Source organism: Oxyura jamaicensis, chromosome 3, assembly GCF_011077185.1.
Source record: "Oxyura jamaicensis isolate SHBP4307 breed ruddy duck chromosome 3, BPBGC_Ojam_1.0, whole genome shotgun sequence".
In the NCBI taxonomy this organism is placed as follows: Eukaryota; Metazoa; Chordata; class Aves; order Anseriformes; family Anatidae; genus Oxyura; species Oxyura jamaicensis.
This window is the reverse complement of record NC_048895.1, coordinates 37,064,914-37,089,595: the sequence shown is the minus strand read 5'-3', so window position 1 is coordinate 37,089,595 and position 24,682 is coordinate 37,064,914. Positions and strand designations below refer to the sequence as shown.

Sequence of the window (24,682 nt, the reverse complement as noted above, 5' to 3'; positions counted from 1 at the left end):
TATAAACTAGTTTAGATGAATAGCCTCTAAAGCACTGTGAATTCTGAGTATACAGAACGTTTACGTGCATTGAGCCAAGGTGAAATAGATTTAAGATTGAGTTCATTCTATAAATGTTTCTCTAGGTGGTTCTGGAAAACCCTGCATTTGTCTCCTCAATTCTAGCTCTAGATCTCTCAAGAATCCTGCTTTCCTATTGCAGAACTTGTATTGGGTATATCAGAATATCAAACTAAGGTAGTACAGCGATCCTGAAATACGTAAAGAGGATGAGTGAGGCTCTGAAAGCAGTGGATTGTTGAATTTGTCATTTGAGACTCCATTAAATATTTTTGTGACTATTTAAAGGCAGTTTCATTGCAGACTATCATATTTATGATTAATACGGTTACTCTATTAAAATTATTAAACTATGTCATATTTCATTAGATCTCAATAATATGCAAAATAGCTGTGTACTGTCTACTCTAAATTAGCTCCTTTTTCAGAGTGACAAAGACTGCTTCTTGCTAGTAGGATCAAAGAGAGGCTGTAGTTTTCAGGAAGACATTTCGGCTATGATTTAAAGGATATTATAATAGATTTATTTACATCCTTATTTAATTTGTATTGTATTCTTAGGAGTAAATGCTATAAAGTTGTAGATTCTTTTAAAATACCAGGTTCTTTGTTAAATGCAGTGTTTATTACACGTTTTTGTGTGTTTCTATGGAGCTATTGAACTGGCAGAGTTGTGTTTCTGCAGCAATTATTAATGAATAGAGGTGTATCCTTTGATGCATACCAATTAAAATTCAAGGGATTTTTAATGTTAATTTCACAGAAGAAAATACTCCCGAACACTTTTCTAAAATGAATAGTAAAGAGTGGTGTGAATTTCATTTGGACATTCGTTGGTGGGTATGTTTTTTTCCTGTTTTATAAATGTGCTTAACCAAGCAGTAACACATTTTGACAGGAGTGACATATTTACTTTTTTGTACTGAAGATCTGAAGTTTTTCCTGTTTCTCCCTTCCTCGTGATCTAGTACCTGATGTTTGTTTTTTTATTAAGCATAAATAATAATCTGTGTGCAAGTAACATCTTATTGCAGTAAGTGAAAAATCAGAAAATAACGATACTATTCTTTACTTCCTACAGAAACCCCCAGAAGCTGCAGCTGAAGATTTACCAGACCTTTCTGATCTTGTTCCTATAATTAACGATCAGTCTCAGTACATTAACCATTTAGAAGCAGAAGTGAAGTTTTGCAAGGTATTTTATACAATATATTTCACCTGCTGAAATCCTGGTACCCAAAATATGAATAATTGCCTTAAAAACAGCTTCTTAAACATAGCCTTGAGGTTGATTGTTGTAATGACCAAAAATTAGCAAGCCACAATTCAGTAGACACTGAGCTTTACAATGTATCTTGGTGTCTATTTAGAGTCTAAAGACCTTCAAAGACACTTTTACTTTATCTTAGAAATGCAAATAAGTATATTTTTAAGAAGCATTTTTGTACCTTAAGTATCCACATAACAACTCTTTTGAGCATTCTTATTTTGTTTGAAAGGGTTAAAATAGTTGAAAATGTTAATCTAGACTTTTGTCTCAAGATGTATTTAATTGTCTCAAGGAGCCTATTACATGCAGTTCCTGTTATCATATAGGAGGAACTGTCTGGGATGAGAGATCGAGTTCGAGTAGTTGTGCTTGAAAATGAAGACCTCCATCAGAAACTGAAATTTCTGACTGCAGAACATACTTTGAGAGAACAAACTCTTCTAGATGCCTCGGTAAGGTTTTTTTTTTTTTTTTTTTTTTGTTTTGTTTTGTTTTGTTTTTAATCAAGGTTCAGAGACCTAATTCCTATTAATGAAGGCTATATAAGTGGTTGTCCTCAAACTGAATTTTAGTCAAAACTTAATGACAGTTTGAAAACGTGGATTTCTGTAGATAACTTCAGTTACTAACCTAATTAACTTGTTTATTGGTTCTTCACTCTACTGTGATGAAAATCATAAGATTCAATACGTATATAATTGATATTTGTTTTAAAATGCGGCCTACGTAAGTATAATTGAAACATTAATATTTTTATTTTAGGCAAATACTCAGAACTCCTGGCCTGTAGGTGGTAATGACTACAGTCTGCATCAGCCAGTCACCTCATCCACAGCAGACAACAAAAATCCAGCTTTGGTTACAGCATCTGTTGGAGAAATAGAAAAATGGCATGTAGAACTGGTTGGTTCTTTGGCATTCTTTACCTTTGGAAAAACTTTCAGTACTTTGTTATTGCTGGAGTTCTGAAAATTAATTTTGTAACAGGCTTACAGAAGGAGTTTCAGTTGACTGAACCTTAATTGGAGGTCAGATTTTATTCTCTTAAACCTCATTTCCTCATTATTCCTTAATTAATACTGTTATCCAGTTAGATACAGATGGCAGACTGTAGCTGCAGATGTTGATTTCCAGAGATAAGTCTTGCTTTAAGAATGTCATGTCAGTAGTGGCTCCGCTTTACTTTGGAGATTCTTGGCAGTAACACAACCCACAAGCAGGTGGGAACTAGCTCCTGTAATTCAGGTAAGCCTTTAGGCAAGCTCTTTTGCAATGAGCCTTACTACTACAGGAGCAGTGCAGGGTCAGTAAGGTACAAAAGTGGTTTTATCTTGTCTGTCTTCCCTGAGCTGAATTACACTTTTTGTGCTTTTAGAGATAATGAAGAACCTTAGTGATTCGGAGTTGTTGTAGTGCCTACCTTATTTCTTCAGCTTGGGATGATATTCTAAATTTTTGATCTAAATTAATTGGGTAACATTGCCATCTTTTGAGATAAGAACAGGATTAATTTGAAGTTTTGCTCTGTTTTATTCACGTGCATGTGTGTGCTGTGGAAAGGGCACTTTAATTCTCTGAGATAATTACTGGTATTTATTAAATTCTCACAGAAAACTATTTGTGATAATTAGTGCCTCACCTATATCTGAAAACATCTTCAGTGATCCGTAACACCTATCTGGAAGCTAGTTATTACAATAATTGTACTTCTTCTTCTGTCATGTTAAAGTGGGAGTATTATATTGATTGTGACGTCTTTCTAAGCATCACAGTGAGCTGAATCTCTGGTGTTTCTTTGGCTCATTATCACCATTGTAATCACCATTGATGTGGTTAATTTATTTATCTAGTTTATGGTAATAGGAGTTCCAGGTAATAAGAGTTACTTACTGTATTATAAATAAATAGCTGTTCTACTTGAAGAATCTACTATTTCTGCTGACTTAAGGGAGAGTAAGAGCAAAATTGAGACAACATTGAAGAGATTTATGTAAATTATTGTAAATAGCTGAAACTGGTGGAACTGTAGCAGTTTATACCATATAAGGTCATGGCAAATTGGGCAGAAATAAGAAAATGGGAGGGCTATTCATTTCATAAACTTTCAAAATAATATGAGACACTTAGATTTCTCTGCATCTAGTGTTTCAACAGATTTATATCTTCAGGGGAAAAGAGTGAATGTGGCAGATGTCTAGGTTTTTTTTAAGACAGTATTATGAAGAAACCAAAGGACAACTTTTTTTCTTCCATCTTTTCTAAAGGAGAAACTAAAACTTCTTTATCAAGAAAAAGTCAATATCCTTGATGCTCAAGTAAAATCTCTAAGGTAAAGTGGTTTTTTTTTCTTTATTTTTTTTCTTAAAATTATTGTTGAAGAAATATTGTCAACTCATGACAACCTGAACCATTTTTGATTCAAATTTAAGTAACAGAATGGGTAGTGACTATATGTCATGTTTTCTGGTAGTTGGAAGCTGGTTTTACGTGAAGCTTTCTGAAATACAAATGTCATGTAATTGAATGCATTGCTACTATATATTGATATATAAATTTTATAAATTAAGTTGAATTGTTGTATTTATAGACATTACCAAGCCTTAGAGCTTTATATGAAATCTTTATTCTTTTTACCCATTTTCCATATGGAAACTCCATGTCTTTTCAGATAATCCAATCATAAAAGGAAAAGTTAAACTTTTGTGAGCTCTTTAATTAGTTCTCTTCTGCTAGTGTTTGGTATCACAACTTTTAAACTTTTAAATTTTAAGCACTGAACTAGTTTAAGCCAGATAATGATTTTGGAGGAGAACATAATTTCGAAGCATGCATTCTGTGTTTCCAGTCATACAATCTGCATATCTTTCAAAATAAAAACATAATGAAAATAAAAATGGTATTCTTCAAAATAACAGTGATGTGATTATAGTCAGTAGACTATGGAAAACCAGAGGTAAATATATTCACTTTAGGATTTGGTGTTCTGGAATAAACTTACCCTGTATACTTGCATTCATGATGTTGCTGCTGAATCTGTTTTCTTCCCTGAATAAATTGAGATTTCATGTATCTGAAATTTATGTAATTGTGTGTTTGTGTCTGTGCAAGTGTAAAAGGACTTAATGGTTTAAATATGCCTTCTGAAGTGATGCAAAGTGATTGATAAATGTGCAAAGGCAATTGAGCTAGCAAATGTAAAGGAGAAACTTAAGTCTCAGCTGTGTACTGTCCACTTGGCTTGAAGTGTTAAATATACTCAGAAAAAGATTGGAGGTTCAAATGGTCTGAAAACTCCTGTAAGTACTTTACTGAACTTCTTGGTTTCCCCTGAGGGGCATGATCTTTGAAAGTGTAATCTCTGCAAAGCATTTGAGATTTGCTGATTTTATTTTTTTTCCAAGTGCAAAACTTCTTTCAGTGGGACTATCCTTGTTTTTAACTTTTAGCATGAATTTACATAGGACTCACCAGTTTTTGCCCTAGACTTCCCAACAATCTGTTGTACCACGGCCGTGTGTTATATATGCAGAGCAAATTCTCTTCAGGTTATAGTGATTCTATTTAATACACTGACTACTAAAATTGGGCAAAGTACGCAGATTTCCCAGATGGAAATAAACATGCATGCTCAGTAAATCCAATGCAACCAGAATGTGTCAGACGTGCTACGTGTATGCTGCCCAGATGGCCTGCATAACAAACCAAAAGTTTTGGATTCATTGCACAATTTGTCAGATTGATCTATATGTGCACAGTGTGCATTTGTCTGGAACTTCCTGATGTCAGCATTCCTACTGCTCATGCTCTACTTGGCCTTACAGATGCTTGGAAATTCTAGGAGAATTCTTGGAGAGGAGTTTTTTCTTTTTAAAAAAAAAAAAAAAAAAAAAAAAAACCTTTGTTTCCCTGTTTTCTGGAGATGTGGTTAACCTCAAGTTTGTGTGTGGTGATGAGAGTGAGAGTGCTGAAGAAATCTGGATTTTGCTCAGGGAACATATGGGACTTTTATTTTATATTGTCACTTTCCAGTTCATTTGAGAATAGAGGAGAAATGCGGACTTAATGATACTATAAGCAAAAAGAACAGGGAAAAAAAAGATTTTCTTAGGATACTGAAAAATTCACACAGCTGATACGTAAATTTATTTACACATTTATTTACATTGCTAATGAATCCTTTTCTCTGTTCAGACCAATAGGTAAGTCTACAATTTTCATCTAATCTTTTTTCTATATAACTCCACTGTTTTCTGGCACTGCAGAAAGAACAAATTAATATAATTTTGTTTCATATATATTAATAATTATGTTTGGGTTGTTCAACTAATATTTCTTAAAGTTTTCCTTACACTGCTGATATGTAAAACATATGTGTTACAGGTACTCTTAGAGTTCCTCTTCTCTTGCATCTATATGTTGCATATAAATATAGCTTGTAGAAGTGTTTGACTATTGCTGAAATATTTTTTGTTTGTTTCTTTATAGAAAAGACCTTTCAGAATCTCAGAAGACGTGTGAAGATTTGGAAGGAAGGCTAAAACACCAGAAGTCCCTTGTTTCAGCCACACATTCTAGTCGGGTTGGTGGTCTGTGTCTGAAATGTGCACAGCATGAGGCAGTTCTTGCACAGACACATTCTAATGTTCATGTGCAGATCATCGAGAGGGTAACAAAGTAAGTTTGGGGGTATTTAGTTTCTCATTGAAAGCACAGCTACTCACATTAAACCACAGAAGTCCTAATGTTTTTGGTTGTATTCATAAAGATGTGTGTTTATAGAACAATGGAGTCCCAGGTTCAAACTGTAATGCTAAAATTGATGGCAGAATAGGTCACAACTACTCTGAAATCCATGTATTTTTTCTAATTATTTCAACTGCAAAATAATGTTAGTCATGTAATTATGTTGGGGGAAACCCCAAAGTATCATACTGTTAATAGTCTTTGTTTCCTGCACTTACTCTACAAGCAAACCCTTTGCTCCGACAGGACAAATATTATGGAAGTCCATATATTTTGACTGATAAGTTCCTTATCTTTCTATAGTCGGAAATGGTCATAGTCTATATTGCACTTTTATTACCAGGGACAACTAGAATACATTAGCATTGTAATCCCTTTTTTCCTTGGATTTGTTTAATAGGTTTCCTTGGATTTGTTTAATAGGTTTCCTTGGATTTGTTTAATAGGCTTGGAATAGGATGCATTGCTAACTACTTTGGGTAAATTTCATTTGAATAAGAAATAAATCATTTGTAGCAGCCATTTTTAAGTTGTAGCTTTTATTTAAATGATTAAATAAACAGTGATAGAGTGAAATATGTAATATTGTATGAAATATATAAGATATGGTAATTTATTTGTCATAGAACCTGTGGAAAATCTGAACCAACTATTAACTAGTACATTTTTGTCACCTTGTGCTATAGGGTGATTTGAAACAAAAGATCTGAGCTAACCTTTCTTCTCCCTCTTTCACCATCATTTCAGTGTCAAGGAAATCTTCGTCTTTGATCTAAGACTTATTAAAGACAAATATATTGCAGTAGGGATTTTCAAAGGGACTAAGTAGTTTGCCCAAATTTTGAAATGAACACACGCAACTGTTTTACCATTGCATCTAGCAGATGCATGCACAAAACAGCAACAATTTTCAGTCAGAATCTAGTTGTACCTTACATAAATGGAGACCATTATACTCTCCTAATTGAAAAGACTTCACCATGTCAAAATAACGAACAGGTGAAGTTAAGTATTACAGTTTTACTGATTGTGCTACTCCATATGGTATAGAGCTCAGTCTCTCAGTTATTTTTTAGGTCAAGAAGTTGTGGAGGGATGTAGAATTCAGGAGTCTTATTCTTCAGTTCCAGTTTGCAGCAAAGGGCTATTCGTCTTGATATACACAGTGATCTGAATTACTTGTTAACTCTAAATATTCTTTTCCTTCCTATTTTAAATTTAATTACAGGGTAATTTCATATAACTTTGATATTTTAGAAACTTTTTTTAACATGGATTCCTATTATGCAATGCCAACTTCAGTGTTATTCAGCTTTAATACATTTGTGACTTGAGCTTTGCTGTCTTAACTGGCAGTTTCACTAATGGTCAATAATTGAAGTGAAGGACTGATCAGCAAGCAATTGTTATTTTTAATATCTGCAGAGTATTCTCAGTATCTAGCAATATGCTGTCTTTCATGCTTAACCCATGGTGGTTTTAGTCGTGCTTTGCTTTTCACCTTTGTTTATTACATGTTAACATCTTGTATTTGATATACCTGTTTTTTCCCCCTTGTGGGAAGATATGAAATAAATCTCTTTCTTTATATACAGAGAAAGAGATGACTTGATGGATGCACTTGTTTCAGTGAGACAAAACATGAAAGAGATGCAGCAAAGAGAATCTAATGCTTATGAGCAAGTTAAACAAGCTGTGCAAATGGCAGAAGAAGCCAATCTAGAAAAAACAAAGGTAAATTCATCAAAAATATGAGAGTTTTGGAGTATTTTGAACTACTACAAATGTTAATTAGTTTTCATGCTAATGAGAGAATACATACAGAAGACCTTCATCAATGATGTAGTAGATTTAAAAGGATTGCATTGTGTGAATGCTTCTGAGCAATAACATGAACTCTGTATTTAGATTAAGTTGTCATCCAATGCCGTAAGTTGTATTGCAATCTTAGGCCATTATTTAAATTCTTATGTAGTTTCACAACTAGAGGATAAAAAATGAAAGATTAGAATTTTCAGAGGCATTCATGACACATGAGAAGATAATTTTTTATCACATTTATGAGCTGCTCCTGAAAGTACTTGAAACATTTACAAACAACTCTTTACCTCAGATGAGTGCAGTGCAGGAACTGATTAGCTAATGTAATGCTTAGAAGATGAGCAGTCCTGTGTGAATGCTACCTACGTGAACCTTTTGGCATTGTGAAAATAATAGTGATAAAACCAGTTTTGATCTAGTGCTTATGTTAGACCTAGATACTGTATATATAATCAACTAATTTTGACCTCAATTATTTCCTTGATTTTTAGTGACATCTACTGTGTTATTAGTGAATTACTATGGAATTGAGAGGTGGGGTTTTTTGTTTTCTTAATGAAATGCTGTTGTTTCTAGTAGTGGACAAAATTGCATATTTGGTCAATAGAACAATTCTATCAGTAGTGATTGTTACTATCTATCCAGTGTGTGTGTATGGGGGGCGGGTCTTTAACTGTGAGCAGTGGTAGAAAATATAATAAGAGTTAGAAATCCTATGTACTTGTTAAATTTGAATATTATAGCTCCATGCTTTCTCTCAACAGAGAGAGAATATTGTTTTGAACCCACCATCTCTAATAATCACTTGTCTCACCCTGTCCTGAGGGGTTACACTTTTCAATTGCTAACTAGTTTTTTTTGTGTGGGCAAAGTTGTCTCATACAAATATTATTCACTTACTGTTCTTTAAAAGTGTACCAAATACTTTTCATCTGTGTAATAAAATAAGAGTAGCAGATCTTCCTGTTTTTCTTCATTAGCTATTGGAGGTCTTCATTGTAATATTCAAAAAGAAAATCCCTGTTGTCTTTCTCAGGGTAGCTCATGCTAGAAATGGCTCAGTAAAACAAAGAACCTTTAATGAAATGGTCTTCGTACGTATACTATTTCCAACATTAAAAAAAGAAAGCAGCTCCATATGGTCTCTATAGGCCACCTCTTCCCTGCAGAAAGGAAATGTGAAGTACTTTGTTTGTGTACAAGACAGAACAGTAGTCTGTTTTTCTAGGCTTAAAAATTGTAGTAATGTGATGGAACAGGAAGAGAAATCTTTTAGTTCTGCTATATAATTTAGCTTTTTAAAAGTACTGTTATTTCTCTTATTAAGTACAAACTGTCCCTTATTTTACCAGTCGAATTCCACTCTTAAGGTGAAGTGCTGTTTGTTTATTTGTTTTGTAAGTGTCATAGAATCCCTTAGAACAGCCTACATGAGAAAAGGGAGGGGGCTAGCATTTGGAAGCCCTGTGTGTTACAGTTCCACCATCCTGTTGATAGACTGTCTGACCTCAGGTGCTTCTCACTTAAAAAGCACTATTTTTTTCTGTCTTTCAGTTGTCTCTGTAATTCGTGATCTCCTCTCTGTTGCTTAGAGCCAGGAGGAGATCTAGAAAGGCTAAACTTCCACAGCTGAAGCAAATCCAGAAGTACTTTTTCAACTTAGACTTCATAGAAGAATAATTGTTTGAAATACTCATGTATTTGGAAAATATACCCTAAAAATGCTTTCATCCTTGCCCTGACTTCTAAATTAATTTAGAATTTACAAATTGCAGTAGGACACTTGTATACATACAAATGTACATGTGTTTTCAATTTGTTAGTCTTATTTTAGATGTTGACACAGTAGGATATGCATAAACATTGTATTAAGTATGTTTAAAAAAGGAAGACATTCTTTCTAATAGCAAATTGGTTTCTCTGAAATCATTAGATACGTTCTGCAGTTATTTATGTTAGGTTTCTTTCACTTAAAAAGTAGTTGTTGTTCAATACTTGTTGGCTTTGTGTTACTTTTTTTTAAGGCTCTAGTTCAATGTGAGCAACTGAAAAGTGAGATGGAACGCCAGAAGAATCGTCTTGAAAAGGAGTTAGCTGCCCAGCTAAATAAGAGGACTGATGAAAAAGAAGCACTGCGGGAAGAAATGAAGAAAGAAAGGGAGGACTTGGCAGCAATGGTATGGGTGTGTTTCTTTCCTATTTGTTTATTACAAGGAGTGCAAGCTTTCTCTAAACTTCTTGTTTTCATATCTTTAATTTCTGTTTTGGATTTGGGAAGCTAGCAAGTCACTTATACTTCTCCTCTAAAGCAAGGTTTGTTTCTAGGTTCTTACAAATAATGGTTGCCAATTTGAAAATTCAGCACATGTCAAAGTTAGGACTTCTTGCTACTTTGAATTTACATAATAAAGTTACAATATTATAAGTCCATTCTAAGATGGTATTTTTCAGAGCAATCTTATTAATGCTTGATTTGCCCACCTGCAGAAATGTGTTGGAATCTTTTTTTATTTAACTTTTTGAGACAGAATCTCTCTAATCATTTATATTGTGACTAACCATTACAACAGAGCCTTGCTAGCCTTGTTTTAGTCTTCTAGATCCTAGTGTAAGGTGAATATAAAACACCAGGTTTTTCTGCCCAGTGGTATATACAGAGGAAACTTCATGCTTAGAGCAGTAAACCTGTGAGGTGTTTGATTTGCAGCCTCTTCAACCATTTTCTGGTGGAGGTTTGGAAACAAAGTATTCTCATCTGATTGTAGGCTTTTTTTCTTGTATTTATTAGCTCCTTATAGAAATAAGCCATATAGTTTATAAAACAGAGAACTCAGGCTGAACAAGGTAAACCAGTGAAGCGTTTACAAATTAGGAGCTTCTTCAATAGTGTTTTTGTCTGTGACATGATTGGAAAGTTTCTAACATAGAGAACTGAGATGATATGGTTGTATTTCTGGTATTATGAGATGGTGGAATAAGGTTCTGAAGCTGCTATGGGAAGCTGCAGCCTTTGACTCCAATTCCAGATGTTAAAACAGGAGTTCTCTACAGTAATAAGGATTAAGGGATATTTGATATTTTTAAAAAGTGAGCTGTTGTAATTGATCATCAGAACTCTGTTGGCAGAACAAACGGAAATTAAAAGAAAAAAAAAAAAACTTGCACTGAAGACAGTGAGCCATAATTAAGCAGTTGTTTGTTCAAGTCATTATCTGTTGGAAATTATCCTTCTTATGCCATTTAGATTTACTTTAGAGAGGAGTACACACTCTAAAATACAGTCTATTAGACAAGCACATCATACCTTTTATTAGTAGAATAATTCACACTGTGTCACCATTTCACTTTGTATTTCATCACCCCTGGTGCTGTTTTATTGAAACTAATCCCAGTTCTGGAGTTCTAGTCTTTTCTTTTTTTTAATGTGTCGTTTAATACAAATGTACGGAGTGATAATATGATGATGTCATTCTCGGTAATTAAGGATGATGTGGGATGACTTTCTAGAAAACTTTGATCGATATTTATGATCTAAGTCTATACATATGATTTAACCAGTGTTTATGCTTCAGGAAAATGAAATGGTAGGAATAGAGTATTATGCATCAAGTCACTCTCCATGTGAAATTTTATCACTTGCTCTAAGAAGTTATTTATTTGAAGAGGAGAACTGGCATGATCCACAAATCAGGTGGATATATAATGAGTGAAAAATAGTTATGAATATATAATCTTCTAGGTTTGGCTTTGAATTCCTTTAAGTTAACCTAGAACTGTCAGACACCATTATTTCCACTTTTATTAGTAAGCTTCAGGGCTAAATAGCTGAAGGGTCACTGTCTGTGTTTTATTGTTACTTTTTTTTTCTACCATTCAGCAAAATTTTATCTGAATTAATTTGAATTTTTAACATGATTTCGATATGCTTCTTGTACAACATTATGCTTTGCGTTACAGTGCTGAAACATTAACTGAATTTGGAATTAATTTAAGATGTCATTGCAATGGCAGTTTTCTTTTTACTGGTGCAAGAGATAGCTGGGGGAACATGATTTGATTGAAATTAATCCTGCTTAAGGATTGATAAGGTGTTAAATAGTACTCCTACAGCTGCAAGAGTAATGCAGCCAGCTGCTTCTGACACTATACATACTAACAAGTCCTAGAGACTAGTCTGGTTAATAAAAATAAAATAAAATAATCTGTAAAGTAATAAGTTTGAATTAATCCAAAACAATAATAAAAAATCCAAAACAATGAACCTATTGTTAAAATCATTTAGCCATATTTAGTTATGTTTTTATTGTATTTTTATGGTATATATTTTTGCTACATAACTACAGTTCCTTTCAAGGAGGACATCCAGGAGGGTTTAGATCTGTAGCTGGTTGAATTTCATTACTGTGGTGTTCTTGGGCTTTTTGCAGGTGACAGCCATGTCTGAGAATGTCGCCATGTTAGAGGCTCAGGTAGAGAGAATTACAAGAGAAAAGAACTCTCTGGCTAACCAGTTAGAGGAATCACAACATCAACTTGCATCTCATGAAACAGAGATGAATAAGGTAGGCACATTTACAAATGAGTATTGAGCTTGCTTTTCCTTATCATTGTGACTTGAAAGATGATATTTTTTTCTCCGTTTTCCTATGTATTGGTAAAGACCATGTGATAAATATGAACTTCATATGAAGACTCCGAAGACACAGTTTTACAAGTAAAGAGAAAAGTCTGTCAAGTTACCTTGTGATCCAAAAACTATGCTTGCTTTCTCATGGAGTATGTAAATCTTATTTTAAACTGCAATCCAGTGTTTCATTTTAAAATTGCATTAGGTGTGAATGAGACACCATAGTATTCAACCCTGTCCTGTAATTTCTACTTCTGGGTTATGCAGTGTTAAAGGGAGCAGTAGCAAATTATGATTTTTCAAGTACTTTCCTGCACAAAATGCTATGTGGTGTACTACTTTATTCAGTAATGTTGATGGTAAGCATTTTACAAAGAAATCTTTCTTCCAGTTAAGTATTGTAGTTTAAAATACATACATTACTTCTACTTTTATATATAATACACTGCTTTTAAAAGGGTATTCACGTAAGATCTATTTATGTATATGTATCACTTTAGGGTGTGCTATTTTGCATGTTTCTCAACCAATTAGAACCTTAATGTGTGTCATAACATGAGAAGGACTGCAAGTATTTTTTTCTAAAACTTATGCTGGAGGATGATATATTATTGCAGTAGGTTTTTTTATTAGCTTAGTTATATCAGTCACTTTTTTTATAGAAATAACTATATGGGGGATGCTAAATTTCTATAGAATTGACAAACTGCAAATGAAAATTTGTTAGTCTTTTGAAGTGTCTTTATGGCTGCCCAGTAATTCTAGGGCCAATCCTACCTACCTAGCAGTTAATTGCAAGATTTTGGGGAGCGATTCATTCTTTAGGCCTCCCCTTCTGGAGAGTTTTCAACAGTCTGTCCTCTTCAGCTGCCACTGCTGGTAGAAATAGGTGGAAGGAAGTATTGCAGAAAATTGACAGCAAAGAGCCAACCAAACATTAGAAAACTTGATGCAAATTCAGTTGAAAAACAAACAAAAAAAGAGCATTTTAAGAATGTCAAAACAGTTTGTTTCACCACTTCTGAAACGTAAAAGCTTTACTTTTTGCCAGACTGGGCTCATGGATGGCTGTAGCCATCCATGGAGGGAGCTAAGGAAGGAGGGAAGTGATGTGTATGAACATCCATTGGTTTGAAGGAACAAGTATAACATACTAATCTGAAGCAATTTCCAGGGAGAGGTGACACCGTGGTTCCAGTCCTTGCTTGAGTTAACATTAAGTGATTCAAAGCTGAATAGGTGGCTACTTTGCAATAGTCATTGCTATGTTTTCAGTGCATTGTCCTGAGGACCTGGAAGAGGGTGTTCATGACCATGTGCTCAAGTGAGAATTTTTACATGTCCTGGAGGAAAGCTCTAATAACCGAGCTATCGGGACTATGTACTTTGCTATGACAGTTTGAACTGGTTGTGTGACATTTAAATACGCTTATGGCTTGGACACATTTCTAAACTCAGATTGCCATTGTTAAAAACAGTAAATACCAATGATTTTCCTTTTGAGTTATATCTGAAATGCTTTTTCCCCTGCATGTACAAGAAGTCGGGGGGTGGGGGGGGGAGTTTGGGGTGACTTTTTTTTTTAACCTTTGTTATGAACTACTAGGAGGCTGAAGAATCAGTTATTAGGACAGCACCATCTGCTGATTTTTCTGTGTTACTCAATTTGTGCTATGTCCAGAGGAGACAAAGGCAAGGATAACTGTATTTTTTTATTCATTGAGTGCACCCTCAGTAAGTTTGCAGATGACACCAAGTTAGGTGCGTGTGTCGATCTGCTCGAGGGTAGGAAGGCTCTGCAGGAGGATCTGGATAGGCTGCACCGATGGGCCGGGGTCAACTGCATGAAGTTTAACAAGGCCAAGTGCCGGGTCCTGCACCTGGGGCGTAATAATCCCAAGCAGAGCTACAGGCTGGGAGATGAGTGGTTGGAGAGCTGCCAGGCAGAGAAGGACCTGGGAGTGATAGTGGACAGTCGGCTGAATATGAGCCAGCAGTGTGCTCAGGTGGCCAAGAAGGCCAACGGCATCCTGGCTTGTATCAGAAATAGTGTGACCAGCAGGGCTAGGGAGGTGATCGTCCCCCTGTACTCGGCTCTGGTGAGGCCGCACCTCGAGTACTGTGTTCAGTTTTGGGCCCCTCGCTACAAGAAGGACATGGAGGTGCTTGAGCGGGTCCAAAGAAGGGCGACAAAGCTGGTGAGGGGCCTGGAGAACAAGTCCTACGAGGAGCGGCTGAAGGAGCTGGGCTTGTTCAGCCTGGAGAAGAGGAGGCTCAGGGGCGACCTTATCGCTCTCTACAGATACCTTAAAGGAGGCTGTAGAGAGGTGGGGGTTGGTCTGTTCTCCCACGTGCCTGGTGACAGGACGAGGGGGAATGGGCTAAAGTTGCGCCAGGGGAGTTTTAGGTTAGATGTTAGGAAGAGCTTCTTTACTGAAAGGGTTGTGAGGCATTGGAACAGGCTGCCCAGGGAGGTGGTGGAGTCACCATCCCTGGAAGTCTTCAAAAGACGTTTAGATGTAGAGCTTAGGGATATGGTTTAGTGGGGACTGTTAGTGTTAGGTTAGAGGTTGGACTCGATGATCTTGAGGTCTCTTCCAACCTAGAAATTCTGTGATTCTGTGATTTCCCTTGGAGGAAGGGACAGACCATGTTTTGTTCATTCTTAATATAAAGAAAGAAGGAATTAGGAAGACAGAGCTGGCAATCTATGTAGCTGCATTTTAGGATTTTTCAGTTGCATATCGTATTTCATATTAAAAAATAAATAAAGAAAAAAACACTTTAGAACATACACAGTCTTCAGAGTATTTGCTGCTTTCCATTATTTGCACTGGGGCTAAATTCACAAGCTCTCCTCCAAGAAAATGATCCCTCTGCCCTCTAGTGCTTTTAATTTGTAGGTGATGCTTCCTTGTAGTTACAACAGTTGGTTTTGTTTTCTTCTATAAGGTTATCTGATTGCCCTGTGCATATTTACTTTTCCCTCTTTTTTTTTTAAGGGGGGAAATGTGAAGAGATAAGAGACTGAAAATTAAAAATGAATTTAGACTGTAGAATGTGTGAGAGAAGGTTGCTGAGAAGTACAGTGGGCTAGCAGCAAATTAAAAATGTGCATATTTAGGAAGCAAGTCTGAAAGTATAAACAGGGCAGGCAAACAGGGTGAGTTGGAAATAAAGTTCTCTGAGAGTGGCTGCAAGTAAACACATTCATGTTTTCACTGGAGAATGTGAGGGATGGCAATCTTGCATAGGTTTGTTTCGTATTAAGGTAAAACGAATAGGCACAAATTTGAGGTGATTGCACAGGAAAAGTATAAAAAGCAGACAGCTTGTCCCCTATCCTCCATTTCCAGCAGATAAATTTAAATAGAATCCATTAAAAATCTTAGGGAAATGGGAGAGTAATAGCCCTGCACAGCATTAGTTTTGTGGGAGGGATTGGGCTCTCTCCCTCAGGCCCTTTTGAAGTGGAGCTGTCTTCAGGTGTTTAAAAAAAAAAAAAAAAAAAGAAAAAATATATGTTAAAAAAAAAGCAAGAGGGATATGACACTGAACATCTCAACAGCACAGAGTACTTGGCTTTGTGGAAGTGATATTAAATTTCTTTAGATGTTGCTTTGATCCCTTTCTTCTGGCACATGCATATATGTGATACAGGCATTTTGAAAAATAATTTATTCTCATTTTGTAGTAAGTCTGTAGTGCTCTGATTCAACTTTGAAAATTATTGTATTAACATCTAAACATTTTCTTTCTTAACAGCGGAGAGTTGGCAAGACAAGAAACTATGCCCTTATATAGGAGTGTGCTAGATCCTTTACTTCTAGGTTTTGAAAGTGTTGACATAGACTTTCTTGGGATTTTAAAGAGAATGGGAGAAGAATATGAAAGCAACAGTAGTTTAACAGTGTTTAGTAGCACATATATTTACAACATAAATATTTATAGTTAGCAAAATCTTGATCCAAATATAATTGAATCTAGAAGGCACTGCATATTTCAAAGTTAATCACTATATAGAGAATTCAGATCCACCTTTTTATATAAAAACATTTACCATATGTAGTCTTAAAATATCTGTAAATTGAAATATGTTACATTAAAACGGCCTCTAGAGGGCACCAAAAGATCTAATTGCAAACCCTGGGCTATGGGTTCTTCAAGCTACAGATCATGTTGTCTGTATAATCTAACAGGTGTGTGGAGAAATGCGCTATCAGTTGAATCAAACCAAAATGAAGAAGGATGAGGCAGAAAAGGAGCTCAGAGAGTACAGAACAAAAACTATAAGGGAGCTTGAAATTAAGGACCAGGTAAGAGATGATACTGCTATAACTTTGCAGTTATTAGAAGCCTAAATAGGGTTATTTTGGAAGTTAGAATGATTCGTTTTTCTAATAGTGGTCATTTATTACTGTTAAACGGTTTCTAAATTAATGGCAATGAGCCAGCTGTTACTGATAAATAAATACCTCTTGGTTATCTTATTCTTGTTTTCAGCCCTAGTATGTTCAGTTTTACATAGTACTCATCCCATGTTTTCATATAGAATTACTCTATCATATGAATTCATACAATGTACTTGAATTGTATATACTGTATACATATGTTTATACACTTTTTTCTCACAAATAAATCCACATGTAATTAGGTATACATATAGCGTGACAAAACAGTAAGAAGTCCAAGTATAACCTAACTATACGAAGGGGGGGTTGGAATCTGTTCCAGTTTCTTTAAAGATGCAAGGTTAACAAATGCAAGGCTTCATGGAAAAGTTGTTTTTTAAAAATAGTTTTTTAAAAAAGTCCTTTTAGGAAAAATAAAAATAAAAATTCCAGTAGATGTTGGTTGTTGATTATCTAAAACTGTGGTTTAAACAAATAGAAAAAGGCAGTATATGCTTTACAGGTAGACTGTGAGAAAACATCCCTTACAATAAGAAGGATTATTAGGATGATCTACAACAAACTTGGCAAACAGCTTCAACTGGTATGCTCCTTATCTTTTGAAGTGCCCTTTTTGTTGAGGTTCTATCCATTTGTAGTAACCTTGTAGTTATTCCTTCATAAGCTGTGATTTTTCACATGAGAGTGAATGACTTCTGAATACACAGAAGAATGTATAAGATGCACAGAAACATAATTTTATATGGATTTTGCACTTAGAGCAGTCTATCCAACAGATGTTAAATATTTTTTCTTGCAAATAAGTTAACAAATCATATCTTGTATAAGAAAATATGTAGGGAAAAAAGCAGTATTTCCAAAATGACATTTTAATTACCAGTTGCCCAAAATCTGCATATAGGACAGTAAGTTTACTAAAACAGTAAGTATACTAAAGTATGAGCTTGGACTACAAACCATATTAATTCAAATTATAATCAAAAGGTACCTAAAATCAAAAAGCAAAAGTTTACTAGATAAAATAACTCTTAAATATGTAAAGGAAAATCATACAGCCCAGAAAAACAGGGCCCTTCCAAAGCCTTTTGTTTTCAGGTTTTTTGTTTTGGTTTGGTTTTTTTCTTTCCTCCTGCATCCTTTAGGCCTAAGGACACTTTAAAAAAACAAAAAGCAGGCTTGTCGTCTGTATCTTGACAGATATCACAGATAAGAGAGTTGGCATAATCTTGGCATACAAATAAAACAGGATGTGTTTAATAAGATATTTGAAGAAGTATCTTGGATTTTAAATTCTGTTCTTCAGCTTGCTTCAGGATTGCCTTCTGAGCAAATTGCAAAATTTAACAAAATATTTTAACCTCATGTATTGACATACTGGAATTTTATTCAGTGTGGGAACGAATACACCAAAATGTGGTAATTTATAATTTGATATAATTCAAGTGAAGTGATGGGAGGGGTACTCCCTGTCGGTGAAGATTATTAGAGTAATTCCGTAATTACCTAAAGTAATTGTTCTTTACATATGATTCCTTTTTAAAGGAAGGGAGGGGGGGGGGGGGAAAGAAGGAAAACAAACTATTTTTTTAAATACTTAAGCTCAGTATCTAGCAAGTGTTTTATAGCTGTGACTCTAATAGTCAAGAAAGTTCTGTATAGGTACTAATATTATTTAATAGGTATTAGTATTATTTAACGTGTTAAAAGGTGACCAAAAGGAGTGTTTGTTTTTTGGGGTCATTCATTAACTTTGCTTAAAAAAAAAAAAGTTAAGTCACTGCAAATCATTTCCTATAAATTAAATGAAAACAGCTTAATCACATTTAGCTTTGTATTTAAAGAAAACCCTAAAATGTTTCAGCTTATATGGCACCAAATAGCAAATGGTAATTGTTCTTTGGTCTCTCAGCCATGACCTGACCTTCTGGCTAAGACAGAGTTGATACCTTCCTTGGCCACCATCTGTTCATAATAAATACATATTTTATTTTTTAAAAGTAGAGAGACAATAGTGTATAAACAGTGTCACTATGCATTTTTCTGTTTAAAAAGAAAAAAAAATCTTATTTAAAGTTCACTTTTGATATATTGAACATGAGTTTCCTGTTTCTTTATGTAATTGTATTTTTTTAATTACACAAATAAATTTTAGTTTTGAAGCTGTACTTTAGTTTATATGTCATGACTTTCTAAAAAGGATTAATGTTATCCAGGTGTGCCAGAACAGTCACAAATTCCCATATGTACAATTTAAGATGATCAGATAAACTAAAGATGATATTTATAAATTTCTTTTAAAATGAATTTGTATCCTTTAGAAAAATTAAAGGAAATTGTTTGGTCTTCTGTGCTGTTTTTTTTTCTTAATGTCTACTTTTCTGTATTTATTACTCAGCTTGGACTAATTTCAAATATTGGCACTTTGGTAGGACTACCTGTTACTAACATTTGATATAAATGTATCTTAAAATAAGATAAAGAAGCAATGAACAATGCTACCATTTACATTGAATAAGTATTTTGTAATATCATCCATCATGATCCTGATTCCCATTAGGATTTGGGCCGGGGGAGGGAGGAGGGAGGCATGTACCACACAGTTTCTCAACACAAAAACTGCATCTGCTCATCCGGCCCAGTATATATTATAAAGTAGCATAACCTACTGCCCTCTCTTTTTCTGTCTCAGCTCTCCTGTTGTGGTTGTAGCTGTGCTGAAATAAAATACTTGTTCCGAAGAAGGTAAAGTATTATAAGTTATGCGGGTGTAATGCCTTCATGGCAGTAAACAGTGTCCACACTAGGGGTTGTACTAGCACAGCTATATTGGAGGAAAGTCACGCCCTAGCCTAAATGGCTGTTATCAGAGCAAAAATTGTGGCATATTTGACACTGAGGGACTTCAATTTTGTAATACTTTTTCTGTGAATTTGGAAGCACTGCATGGCATGATTTGTGCATTTCTAGTAGAAATTTCTCTTCTGAAAATATGAAGTCGTTTTTTCCTCAGATTAGCATTACTTGCTCTCTTCTGCCCTGCATTATAAGAATAAAAATGAAGTCTACTATTAATCATTTGTTTCTATTTGTCAGTAAATCATTTTCATTTGGTTTATAAAATCTTGCAAGCTTCAGCATGTAGAAGTGAACAGTTTGTATTACTGGTTTATGTAGTCTCAGCCACTTTGGGCATCTTCATTATTAGAGAGTTCTGAGGGGTAGTGTGACACCACTGGGAGTTAGGGCCTTCTAATAAAGCAACAGGATGTGTTCAATCCAACTTCAGAAGCTCAGTCCTTTAAATTTTATTTTACTATGTAAAATTGGAAAAATACTTTTTGTAGAAATCTTAGCTTCTACTCTTAAACTGAAAAACAAACAAACTTTTTTTTAATAACATCTTTAAAATTTTCCAAATGCAGTTTGAAGCAGGGAATAGCAGAATTCTGCTGTGTACCTCGTAGGTGACAGAATGAAAAGCTCCAGAAATACTATACTTCCCCACTCCCCCCCGGGGCCCCCCCCCCCCCCCCTGCTTTTTATGAGTTGCCTGTACGTAATGTACAGAAGTTTCTGAGCCCAAATAAAGAGATACTGGAGTCACTGATATGCGCAACCTCTACACATGGGAAGAGCTGTACATGAGTGTGTTTCTGTGTTGTATGACAGAACGTAAATGATGTCTATATGCACTATAGATGGAATGACAATTTTGCAGACAAATAAAAATCTGGCAAAATAGCAGTCCAAAAGCATTTTGCCAAAAGGTATTTTGGGAATGTTTATCTCATTTGTCATAAACCCATGATTTATAGTAACCTAATTTAGACATTATAAATGGAGAGATTACTGACTCTGTCTTCATCAGAAATAAAGCAGGTCCAGAATTTGGGTGTATATCCTGGAAATGCAGAGAGTGTATCTGATGCAAAACAAATAGGATCTTCTGAAGACACTGATCCCCTCAAATATCGCCTTATGAATAGATATCAGGCTTCCATGAGTCAGGCTTTAAAAGATTAGGCTTTTCACAAGCTGGGACATTTAGAATATCACCAGATGTTTTGAATCTCAATAAAACTGCAAGATTCGATAACCCTGTTGAAGAAGGGTTAGGATTACATGCCAGAAGTTAGAAGAACTGTTACAAGAATGCTCACTTTTATACTGAAGATTTTGTGACCCCATTAGTTACAAAGATCCTCTGCAAGTTCTGTTTTTAAAAGAACTTCTATTAAGTTAAACAAATTTGAGTGCTGTTTGTCAAGGAGGAAGAAGGGAAAAAAAAAAAACAAAAAAAACATTGCAGACATCTTGAAATTCTTAAGATCCAATTTTCTTACCTAGTTTGACCTTGAATATAATGGCCTTGAGAGTAACAAAAAAAAAATGTTTTGGACAAGAAAGCCTTAAGTAAAACAAAAATTATGTGATAACCTTCCACTATAACCAAACTCTTTCTAATGTATTTTCTTTCCTTTTTTTTTCCTTCCTTTCTTCCTTCCTTCTTTTTTTCTTTTTGACTTGCAGCACACTGATGTGAAAATCGGTAAATGAGGAGGGAATGAAATGTTTCTTTAGGGCTTGTTTTGATAATAATTTCCTGACTTGTTCAGGAGTATCATGTTTGTTTTTATGATTGGACTTACTAGACTCAACTCAAATTTTTTTTTGAGGAAAAACATTGATAAGGAGCCCTGCAGTATGTAACAAGGGAAATGTCTAATTGCAGTTATGATATGGCTGCTGCTATAGCTTTGCTTTCCTCTGTCAGCCATCCTCAATGATCAGTGAGGATGACTGGTCTTCAATGCACTCTCTTCTCTTTTCATGAGAAATATCCCTTGGACTGGGATTCCCAGTAATAGAACTCTTTTATACTGCTCCACATTTTTTGTACCGGTTTGCTTCCTCAGAGCAGCAGGGCTGCTAAGAGGAGTGAGCTGAGCTCTGTCAGCCCATGTTAGTCATCAGGATTTTATTTCTCATAGCTGCAAGTAACCCCAAGTAACACTGGTCCATGTTCTATCATCAAGAGTGGTGTTACCATTTGAGCACATAAAATCATTTATGTGCATTAAATGTTATTTGAAATAAGAAAAGAATTGCACAGCTTTTGGTGTAGTGCGCATAAATGTTTTACTTACAGAAACACTTGTTTTCTCTATATTTTTTCTAGGACTAGAAAAATGGTGGTTTTGTCACCATTTGCCATCACTTATCTACTCAGAAGAAAAAGAGTGTAAAAGTCCCTGACTATCACTTGTCTGTTGTCATTTTGTAGCTTTTCTTAATGTTGACCGGGGGGGGGAAGAAAAAAAAAAGACAGTCCTCCATCAGTCATACGAAATACATGTCTGAAAGGATAAAAGAAGTTTTATCCTCCTGTTTCTTCAATAGTGAAGGAGTTGTAATCTCCATTTGTTTCTATATGCATCCTTCCTTTTCTGAAATTCCTTTGTCAGCAAGCAAGCCATCTATTCTCCATCACCCTATTTTCCCTCTGCACACTCACCCACAACTTCAGTCCTTTAAAAAAAACAAACAAACAAACTTATTTCGCTGTAGTAGAAAATCATTTTCTGCTAGTGGCTGCTGAGCTAATTTCTAGTACAACAATGTTGTCTATGAGTTTGGAAATTTTGGTCCTGAAATAGTATTGCTTGTTTTCCAAGTCACTTATCCACAATATCTAGGGGCCATGTTGCTCTCTAAGAAGAGTTGCACAAGGACAGCCATATAAGAATACTGCTTAATTTAAAAAAAATGTGTACATATTCATAAATATATACTTAGCAACATGAATCTTGTCTTTCAATTTTTTCTTGCCCTGACTGCAAGTAACTAACAGATAGAAACTTTGCTTTGATGGGATTTAAAAATGTTTGATATCATCCTTCCTCCATGCTATTCCTTGTCATTTCAAGACCCCTGTTCCTTTCTAGCAAAGTTCAACACCGTGCCTCTTGGTTCCCAAATGTTTTGGAAGCAGAGGATTTGTTGCTCCTGACTTTTGCATAGCTGATGGCTCTGGTCTTAAAGCTTTTTGCTTTGGTAGGGCACACAGGGTGCAACAGTATTGCCAGGTGTCATTACATTTCTTTGCAGTCTAAGTGGTGATGTGGTTACAAAACTACTTGCGTTTGAGGATTGCGAGACTCCCACTAGATCAGGCTGGAATAATAGCCATCCAACAAATTGCAGCCTTCATTTTTTATGTAGAAGGTATCTTTGCTTGGCCCCCTGGTCTTCGGGAAGTCAATTGATTCATGAAGTGGCCATGGGGAAAACCTTTCAAAGGAACCCTGTGTGTTTATTGGGGATGCTTCTGTTCTTGTGTTTCTGCTTATGTCAATTGTCTTTCCTGTCAATATATGAAAGAGTTCTCAATTTCATGTCTGATTTAGGATTTCTGTTTTGGGCTAAGTGATTTGTAGAATTTGCAGTTGTTTTGTGGTTTTTGAGAATTGACTTCAGTTGAAAAGGTTTACTCTTTAAAAACAGATTTATTTTTCGTAACTGCTTTGTATCCTTATTCAGCTTTGAATAGGAAGTAGCAGCAATTCACATAGAATTCAAAGGGGAGAAAAACATTGTTGGGACCTGGCGGGGGTTAACCTCGTGATGGCCCTAACTCTCCTTACTAAGTTGGATAGTTCTTCAGGTGCAATATGCTATGTCAGATGGCCATGCCTGGGAGGTCTGAGGTTTAGAGACCGCTCAGATCCGAGAGTTGCTTGATTGATACCCGGATTAGGATAGAAATGTCTCCAAGTGACCCCTGCTGCATGTGAGCTACTAGTTTTCTTTCCTCCAAGTAGAATACCTTGAAATCTTGCTGTAAACACTGCTTGTTCTTTTTTATAGTTTTTTTTTTTAAAAAAAAAGTTTCATTGCTATGATAGGGTATGACTGTTCTGTCCCTGATTAATTAGTAGATAAATAAGTAGCATTGATTGAGATTAGAGTTAGACAATGCAAAACTTCCATGTTGCTGTTATATATCGTGTTTAAGTGTACTTGAAAGGCCATATTGGAGAGCTTAATTTTAGCCTCAGTCTTGCGCACTATCAATAATTTCTGTGCTTTGAAGGGCTATTTTAGTAAGTGAAACTAAGCATCTGAGCATCGGGACCTGTAAAATTTTATTATGTTTTATTCTGAAGTGTATGTGATTTTACAGATGTTGATTGCCTTTTGGGGGTGTATCTGCAAACATGAACAATCATAGTAATTATCCTTCACTTTCTGTTACTTTACCTTTATTATTCTATTTCTTGGTTCTATTTTATATCCCTTTAATATATAAAAATTAAGATAATGAAATATAAAACAAAGAAAAGAAAATACTGTAAAGTCATGAAAATACCTTCCACTCCAGAACTATTATACTGCAGAATTTCTGCAGTGGTATAATTAGTGCAGAATTTATTTTTCAGGTTATATTGTGTTTTCCTACCTGATGTGTAAGAGTACTGGTATAACAGTGAATGTCATAAATCACTTATTAAGTCATTTGATTTTAGTATATTTTTGATTTGCTAAAAGGCTTCTAGAGTTGTTTTTGCATTTAATTCAGAGTGTGAGTTTTTTATCACTGCTTAATCATTCTCATTTGTTTTTTAAAAAAAGCATTTGTCTTTTCTGTCAGCTTTGCTGCTATTTAAAATTCTATGAAAAACATCTGCTAGTTTGGAATTTAAAGTTCCATTTTTCTGCATACAATAGAATCAGCATCAGTATGAAAAG

General features: G+C 35.0%; 1 protein-coding gene across 5 annotated transcripts in view; it reads left to right on the top strand.

Moving 5' to 3' along the window:
* SDCCAG8 (SHH signaling and ciliogenesis regulator SDCCAG8) overlaps positions 1 to 24,682 on the top strand; it is a 107,398-nt gene that overhangs the window by 10,566 nt on the left and 72,150 nt on the right. For 4 of the 5 annotated variants that reach the window (XM_035320802.1, XM_035320801.1, XM_035320806.1 and 1 more), the window contains exons 4-12: positions 1,142 to 1,255; positions 1,657 to 1,782; positions 2,093 to 2,233; positions 3,595 to 3,659; positions 5,816 to 6,004; positions 7,669 to 7,807; positions 9,919 to 10,071; positions 12,322 to 12,456; positions 16,721 to 16,837. In XM_035320802.1, coding sequence (XP_035176693.1) covers positions 1,142 to 1,255; positions 1,657 to 1,782; positions 2,093 to 2,233; positions 3,595 to 3,659; positions 5,816 to 6,004; positions 7,669 to 7,807; positions 9,919 to 10,071; positions 12,322 to 12,456; positions 16,721 to 16,837 — 1,179 coding nt within the window. Of the gene's footprint in view, positions 1 to 1,141; positions 1,256 to 1,622; positions 1,783 to 2,092; positions 2,234 to 3,594; positions 3,660 to 5,815; positions 6,005 to 7,668; positions 7,808 to 9,918; positions 10,072 to 12,321; positions 12,457 to 16,720; positions 16,838 to 24,682 lie in introns of those variants that run through there. The other variant, XM_035320805.1, reaches the window with a different exon arrangement.